Source organism: Nerophis lumbriciformis, linkage group LG32, assembly GCF_033978685.3.
Source record: "Nerophis lumbriciformis linkage group LG32, RoL_Nlum_v2.1, whole genome shotgun sequence".
NCBI classification, from domain to species: domain Eukaryota; kingdom Metazoa; phylum Chordata; class Actinopteri; order Syngnathiformes; family Syngnathidae; genus Nerophis; species Nerophis lumbriciformis.
Genome location: NC_084579.2, coordinates 7,661,587 through 7,670,317, shown reverse-complemented (window position 1 = coordinate 7,670,317; position 8,731 = coordinate 7,661,587). Strand labels below are relative to the sequence as shown.

The following is an 8,731-nucleotide window of genomic DNA, read 5'->3' as shown; positions in this document are numbered from 1 at the left end:
TGGGAGAAGGTGTCTTGACACAATGGCAGTGACGAGGACGGCAGAGGCAGGAATCAAACCTGGAACCCTCAAGTTGCTGGGTACCAACCCGTTTTTAGTACAGTTGTCCCTGAAAATCGCAGATTATTTTTTTCTTCAAGCATTTTCTTCCTATTTCTGAATAAATTAAGTCGTCATTTTCAGTATTTGTCCTATTTTCTATGACTTGGTTGCGGCGATCGATAAAGATATTTATTTCCTGGGTAAGGCTGACAATGCTAACAACACGGCAGCTAATCTCGCATCTTCACCGTGACCATCAAGTTGATCAGCTTTTGGCAGAACAAACTTTTTGATGCGCTCCACCTTCAACTCCTGCCTCATCAATAGCACATCTCCACATTTTGACAACAACAACAGGAAGTAGCATGACTCGAGGCTTAATGCTAGCGACAATGCTATCAGCAGCTGTCCGGGAAATGCGAAGTGGAGACGAACTCTGTTGACTCAAGGACGCGCTTTATCTTCGACATCGATAACACAGCGCCACATGACAGCGGTGAGCAATGCTAACAACATGGAATGCTAACAACACAGCTAATGGTCGTAGCTGCCACTGTCAAGTTGACCAACTTTTGACAGAAGTGGTTTCAGCACTCGAAGCCCGCTTGTAACTCGGAGGAATTTCCGAAAAAGTGACCGAGTATATCTATGTTGTGGCCGTGTTGTAGTGGCCGGGTGATGACGCTTGTAATATAAAGTAGAACACACTCACGGCTACTATATTGGGTGAAACGAGTGTAAAGGTGACTATATGGGTGTTCTTTCACGTTCAGAGGGCTTGAATTATGTTAAAAATCCTACTTAGGGCAGCTTTTTGCGCTCCAACGATGAAAATATCAGATTTATTAATAATCTACTTTGCAAAATGTGTTTACCAGTCAGGCCTAGGACTAATATACACGTGCTTTTGTATCGTTTTTCAAACAATATTTCTTATCAAAAACTTGTTTTTTTCTTTTTAAAAGGCGTGTTACATGATTTCAATTCATTTCAACGGGCGTGGCTGACTTGAGGTACGAGTGTTAGGCGTTACGAATGGAGCTCGTAAGTTGAGGTGCTACTGTGCAGCAAAATGGGAAATATTTCAACGTTGATTCCCTTCAGCATTCATGTTTATCATTTTTCATTTCAGACAGCAGAGGCGTATTAGGAGACTATTTATGTGGATAAACATTACAAGAAAGAAAAAAAGTCATGCCTATTATAAGAATTAAAGGGGCAGGGGCAGAGGGGGACATTTAATGGGAGTAAAGGGACAACATTACAAGAATAAAGTTGTAATTTTACCCCCCAAAAAAGTCAAGATTTTTATGGAAAAAAATAAAGTGGAGGGAAAAAAAACTGGAAAATGTCATAATTGCACAAGAATAAAATTGTAATAATTGTATGTTATTATTAAAATTTTCTAGGAACAAAAAAAAATAAAGTGGAGAAAAAATAAAGTTGAAAACGTCATCATTTCACCAGAATAAAATTATAATAAAAGTATTTTATTATTTAAAAAAATTATAATAAACTACTATTATTACAATTTTATTCTATTGAAATTATATGAATTAAGTTGTAATTTTATCCCCCCAAAAAAATAAAGTGGAGGAGAAAAAAAAGTGGAAAACGTCATAATTTCAGCCGACTAAAATTGTAATAATTGTATGTTATTATTAAAATTTTCTAGGAACAAAAAAAATAAAGTGGGGAAAAAAATAAAGTTGAAAACGTCATCATTTCACCAGAATAAAATTGTAATAATAGTATTTTATTATTTGTTTTAAATTATAATAAACTAATATTATTACAATTGTATTCTATTGAAATTATGACATGAATTATATGAATTAAGTTGTAATTTTATCCCCCCCAAAAAAATAAAGTGGAGGAGAAAAAAAAGTGGAAAACGTCATAATTTCATCAGAATAAAATTGTAATAATTGTATGTTATTATTAAAATTTTCTAGGAACAAAAAAAATAAAGTGGAGAAAAAATAAAGTTGAAAACGTCATCATTTCACCAGAATAAAATTGTAATAATAGTATTTTTTATTTTTTTTTAATTATAATAAACTACTATTATTACAATTTTATTCTATTGAAATTATGACATGAATTATATGAATTAAGTTGTAATTTTATCCCCCCCAAAAAATAAAGTGGAGGAGAAAAAAAAGTGGAAAACGTCATAATTACACAAGAATAAAATTGTAATAATTGTATGTTATTATTAAAATTTTCTAGGAACAAAAAAAATAAAGTGGAGAAAAAATAAAGTTGAAAACGTCAAAATTTCACCAGAATAAAATTGTAATAATAGTATTTTATTTATTTTTTTAAATATATAATAAACTACTATTATTACAATTTTATTCTATTGAAATTATGACACGAATTATATGAATTAAGTTGTAATTTTATCCCCCAAAAAAATAAAGTGGAGGAGAAAAAAAAAGTGGAAAACATCATAATTTCATCAGAATAAAATTGTAATAATAGTATTTTATTGTTAAAATTTTCTAGGAACAAAAAAAATAAAGTGGAGGGGAAAAAAACTGGAAAACGTCATAATTACACAAGAATAAAATTGCAATAATTGTATGTTATTATTAAAATTTTCTAGGAACAAAAAAAATAAAGTGGAGAAAAAATAAAGTTGAAAACGTCATAATTTCAGCAGAATAAAATTGTAATAATTGTATTTTAATATTTAAAAAAATAATAATAAACTACTATTATTACAATTTTATTCTATTGAAATTATGACATGAATTATATGAATTAAGTTGTAATTTCATCCCCAAAAAAAATAAAGTGGAGGAGAAAAAAAAGTGGAAAACATCATAATTTCAGCAGAATAAAATTGTAATAATAGTATTTTATTCTTAAAATTTTCTCAGAGCAACATTTTAATAATCAAATTCTATCATTACAATACTATTCTATTGAAATTATGACATAAATTATATGAATTAAGTTGTAATTTTACCCCCCCAAAAAAATAAAGTGGAGGAGAAAAAAAGTGGAAAACGTCATAATTTCACCAGAATAAAATTGTAATAATAGTATTTTATTATAAAAATTTTCGAGGAACATTTTTATAATAAACTACTATTATTACAATTTTATTCTACTAAAATTATTACATAGATTACATGGGTTGTAATTTTACCCCCAAAAAAGTCCGATTTTTATGGAGAAAAAAAAGTGGAAAACGTCATAATTCCACCAGAATAAAATTGTAATAATAGTATTTTATTATCACAATTTTGTTCCTAGAAATGTTTAATTATAAAACACTATTATTACAATTTTATTCTGGTGAAATTAGATAGTACTTTATTGATTCCTTCAGGAGAGTTCCCTCAGGAAAATTAATTGTGAGGTTTTCCACTTTTTTTTTCTCCACTTTTATTTTTTTTTTCATAAAAATCTGACTTTGTGGAGGGTAAAATTACAACTTTATTCTTGTAATGTTATCACTTTACTCCCATTAAATTTCCCCCCCGCCCCTTTTATTCTTATAATAGGCGTGACATTATTTTTTTTTTTCCTTGTAATGTTTATCCACATTAAATAGTGATGAAAAATTCCAATGTAATATTATTTATTTGCACACACTGTGCCATGCAAGACCTGTTTGAGCTCCGATTACAATATTATTATTTAACACAGCAGGCGCTGGACTGTCCTAGACTTAGGGCGCGGAAAGTCATAATGATACAAATATATTTACATGTTTTGACGTATTCAGTGCTCAACAATTGGAAGTGCAAATGAAAAAGGTTTAGTTTGGGACCTGCATGTATAAAAGCGTGTGTCCGGTACTTGTAAGCATGTTAGTATTGATCAGGACTAAGTATGAGCCACATTCAGCATTACTGTCATGTACACGTGCAGCTGGACTGTAATGGAGGACTAAAAAGTCCTTACTGGAGCAGGAGCAGGCTGGACAGGAGCATCAGCAGGGACGGGAAAAGCTGCGCCACCCCGAAGCGGAGAGGACTGCCGCGACCCTGGACTTGCCGCTCGGCTTGGCGCTCCTTCAGGAAGCGCTCCGAGTAGACCATGTACTCCTCCACGCAGCGCCGCGCCTTCATCTGCTCCACCAGCGACGGGTAGCCGATCTCCTCGATGCTCACCGTGTCGTCGTCCGCGGACGAGTCGCCTTTGCCCTGGTCCTTCAGGAGGTCCGTCCTGTTCATGCATTTCCCCATGAAGGCCTCGTAGGTCTCCGCCCGCGGGGGGAGCTTGTATTCGTAGTCGCGGCCGAAGTCCTTTTCGTCCGTGGAGCGGGAGCCGTAGCGGCGGTACATGTAGTTGTTGTAGTACGACTCCTCTTCCGGGTTGCGGAAGTTGAAGTGCGGTCGAGGGAAGCGCCCGAGTCCGTACCCGACGGCCATACCGGCGACGGCGCCGACGCCGGCGGCCAGGATGGCTTTCTTGGCAAAGCCGCTGGATTTGGGTTTGTAGCCCATCTGCTGGACAGAATGAGAGAACGGGGACCCTCCCATGCCGCGACCGCCGTATCCATACGCACCCCCGATGTGAGGACTCATGATCTTATTATTGGAGTTTCCTTGAGGGTTGCCCCAACCCTGCCCACCCGCAGCTGGGTAGCCCCCGGCAGCTGGGTAGCCGCCCCTGTTTGGATAGCCCCCTGCACCTGGGTACCCTCCAGCCGGGTAACCACCACCAGGTTGATTTGGATTATACCTTCCAGGGTATTGGTTAGGATAACCCCCAGCAGCCGGATATCCTTGGTTGGTACCCCCTCTTCCTGGGTAGCTGCCTCCTGCTGGGTAGCCTCCACCTTGGGGATACTGGTTACCTCTTCCAGGGTTCTGGTTGGGGTATCCCCCAGCAGCTGGATAACCCCCCGCAGGGTTCTGGTTCGGATAACCCCCCGCAGGGTTGCGGTTCGGATAACCCCCCGCAGGGTTCTGGTTCGGATAACCCCCCGCAGGGTTCCGGTTCGGATAACCCCCCGCAGGGTTCTGGTTCGGATAACCCCCCGCAGGGTTCTGGTTCGGATAACCCCCAGGATTGTTTCGCCCGGGAGATTGGTTGGGATAACTACCGGCGCCCGGGTTACTCGCTGGGTTCTGTCTGGGATAACTTCCGGCACCCGGGTTACTTGCTGGGTTCTGCCTGGGATACCCTCCTCCCGTGTTTCTGGTGCCCGCCCCCGGGTAACTTCCACCAGACGGGTACGGATTGGTGTTCCGGTTGGAAGAGCTTCCATGATTAGTGCTGGACGGCTTGGACTGCGACCCGCCGCGACTGCCGGAGGATGAGGATCTGCTGCTGCTGCTGCCCCCCCTTTTGGCCCATGTGGACTGAGTGCTGAGGAGGCAAACGAGAAGGAACGACGCAAAAGCCACCTGGCGCCACCTCTTCATCATGGCCCTGAAAAGAAGACAAATGATTAGACGTTGAGCTTGGTGCCAACCTGGTCCTGGGCGGTCGCCCTTGTTTTGGTAACCTCCAGTAACAGGGTATTGTTTGGATACCCATAGTTGGTACTAAGGCTGAAACGACGCGTCGACGTAGTCGACGTCATCGGTTACGTAAATACGTCGACGCCATTTTTGTGCGTCGATGCGTCGCATATTTACGTCACACTACTGTCATGGCGGATCGCAAAGCAGACGGTGCGAGCGAGGGGGAAAAAGCACGCCAAAAGTCATCAAAAGTGTGGGAGTATTTCAATAAACGGCCTAATAATGTTGTTGTATGCACACTGTGTCGAGCGGAAATGGCCTATCATAGCAGCACAACGGCTATGAACGAACATTTGAAAAGAAAACCGACAGCGTTCTTGCCATCACCATCAACTAGTCAATCGTCCGCGTGAGTATACGTTGTCATCATTACACAAAAACATGAATGTGTCATTTGTATCTGCGTTGTAAATTCATAAACTAAAGCACCGTTTCGCTCTGAGAGGTGCGTTTGGCGTGCAGTGTTTACAAAGACGCACTCCTCTTTAACGCTGTGGAGAGGTGGGGCCGGCGAGCGAGCGGCGAGGTGGGGCGCGCCGGGAGCGACGCCGCAATCGTGCCCAGGTGCGCGATCCGTGCACCTGGGCACGATCATCCAATCTCCTCTCGCTGAAGAAAAGGGGAGCAGCAGAGAGAAAGGGAAGAGAGACTGGAAGGAGTCCGAGTGAAGCTGACGTGGAGCGAGAGAGGAGGAGAGACAGAGACAGGGGACAACGAGCGAGCGAGGAAGAGGAGCTGAAAAGCGAGGAAAGAAAGAGAAAAGAGTTGGAAGAGAAAAGACTTTGTGTAAAATTAAAAGATTGTAAACCTGGCAAAGCCGTCTGGCGTTCAGTCTGTCGGTCCTGAAAGAACCCCACGGCACAAGACGTGTCACAAACGCTAACGTTAATTAGTTGTGCAAATACCTTTTACAACATTAACGGTTACATATACTATGTACAAACCAACAATTAACTTTCACTTTAATCATATTATCATTGTTGTGTTATTAAGCAAAATAAGCAATACTTTTACTTTTGTTGAAATGTTTACACTGTTACAGAATATTTTGTTTTGCACTTTTTTGTATTGGATGTTTATTTTTTATTTTTGCACATTTTAGCAAATAAGCAATACTTTTACTTTTGTTGAAATGTTTACATTGTTACAGATTATTTTCGTTTTGCACTTTTTTGTATTGGATGTTTATCTTTATTTTTGCACATTTTAAAGCAAAATAAGCAATACTTTTACTTTTGAAATGCTTATACTATTGCAGAATATTCAGATTTGCACTGGATGTTTACTTTTATATTTGCACATTAAAAAGCAAATAAGCTACTTTTAATTTTGTTAAATGTTAAAAGTTTTAAATGTTTACATTGTTACAGAATATTTTGTCATGTTGTTGTCAATGTTGACTGAGTGGCCATACTTTTTTTTTTGGGTAAATAAAAGCCATGCCTTTTGAAAAAACTGGCCTACATTTATTTTTTCATCTTCATTTTAAATAAAAAAAAAATCGGTAAAAGGAAAAATAATCTATAGATTAATCGAAAAAAAAAATCTATAGATTAACCGATTAATCGAAAAAAAATATAATCGATAGAAAAATAATCGTTAGCTGCAGCCTTAGTTGGTACCAGATCGCTACGCTATGTTTCTCAACCAATTTTGCTCAAATTTCACAGGTGTGTGCTCGTCAGTCCCCTAAAGGCGTGGACCAAATTTTGTGATGATTCGGCCAAACACCTGGAAGTTACGGTACGTGTTTTTGTAGAGCTGTGTGAGAAATTTCAAGTCAATATGTGGTGAAGTTGTCCGACAAATAATAGCACAGACAACAGTGTAGCGATGCATATTTTTGACGCAGTTTCACCCTTTTGTATGCAGCGGTCCAGGAGTAGAAGGGCTTACGGTAACAGTATGACATCATTGATCTCCTCTAATGTTATTTCATTGGTTGCATCTTTGACCATTAAAAAATAATTGTATGTAAACATCCGCTTCGTTATTATATTCCATCCATCCATTTCCTACCGCTTGTCCGTTATGGTCATTTATTTCAGACCGAATGGGATCCACATCACAGAAGAAAAACATACTACAATAACAAAAACAAATATAATAAAAATACAAATAAAATAAGTAAAAATTGTATTAAAAAACAAACATGAACCCACATTGTTGTTATTTATAGCCAGCAGCGCACTAAAGGCGCATTAAACCGTTAGAATAAAACGACATAATCCAAATGGAACGTGACCTTATTTAAGGATGGAATCAACTTTATCGTCGTATTAGCACACATACCTGGAGAGTGTCTCACGACGAGAAGACCGCTAAATTCGATTGTTTGATGTTAATATTTGAAGAGAACGTGTTGTTGTCGTCTTTTTATTCCCCTTCTTCGCTCGCTGAGGAGGGCTTGGTCCCCGCTTTAAGGGTGCGTTTGTTTTGCACGCAACGGAGACCAGAATGGCGGTGAGGAAACAGTGACCTTCACATAGAAACGAGATTTATGTACAGTTTTGTGGTGGAACGCTTACATTGTGTTGTTTTAATAATACAACTAATCTTGCAAACCTGTCTTGAGTAAACGCAGTCGTAAGGTTTGGGCAACAATGGAGCTGTCACGCCCGGTGTCGTAAAACAAGCGCACATCTGACGCATGCGTACTTGGGCGGAACAGCGCTCAAGGTTGGTTGCGTCCCCGGATATGGTGTGCTCGTTTTTGCACACAACATCACCGGAGGGCGGTGAAGAAATAGTGACCTTCGCACAGAAATTTGCTTTGTGTCATTTTGTTTTATTTTTTACGTTGAATAGTTTCATAAATATTATTTAATCAATACAGACATTATATTGGGTAAATGTGCAGTAATATGTTGGGCCAAGCATAGACATCTTATAAGTAGACGCCGCATTGGCTGCTGTGACGCGAGAAATTCGGTCGCCATCTTGAAGTGGTGATGAGGAGCCGGCGAGCAGCCTAAACTGACAGTTATTGATGGGTTGGTGAGGCGTCATGAAGCGTTTCGACACATTGCAAAACTGTGTTGATACTGTGTCGATACTGTGTCACTAAATACCAGTGTTGGGTTAGTTACTGAAAACCAGTAACTAGTTACAGTTACTAGTTACTTTATTTCAAAAGTAACTCAGTTACTAACTCAGTTACTTACACCAAAAAGTAATGCGTTACTGTGAAAAGTAAC

At 39.2% G+C, this 8,731-nt stretch overlaps 1 protein-coding gene across 1 annotated transcript; it reads right to left on the bottom strand.

Moving 5' to 3' along the window:
• Positions 1-3,207: 3,207 nt before the first annotated feature.
• On the bottom strand, positions 3,208-8,129 carry prnpb (prion protein b). The gene is made up of 2 exons (XM_061926768.2): positions 7,827-8,129; positions 3,208-5,439 (listed from the first exon to the last, which is right to left on the bottom strand). The coding sequence occupies exon 2, from the start codon at positions 5,433-5,435 to the stop codon at positions 3,960-3,962; it is 1,476 nt and encodes a 491-aa protein (XP_061782752.1). The 5' UTR covers positions 5,436-5,439; positions 7,827-8,129; the 3' UTR covers positions 3,208-3,959.
• Between the last annotated feature and the right edge of the window lie 602 nt (positions 8,130-8,731).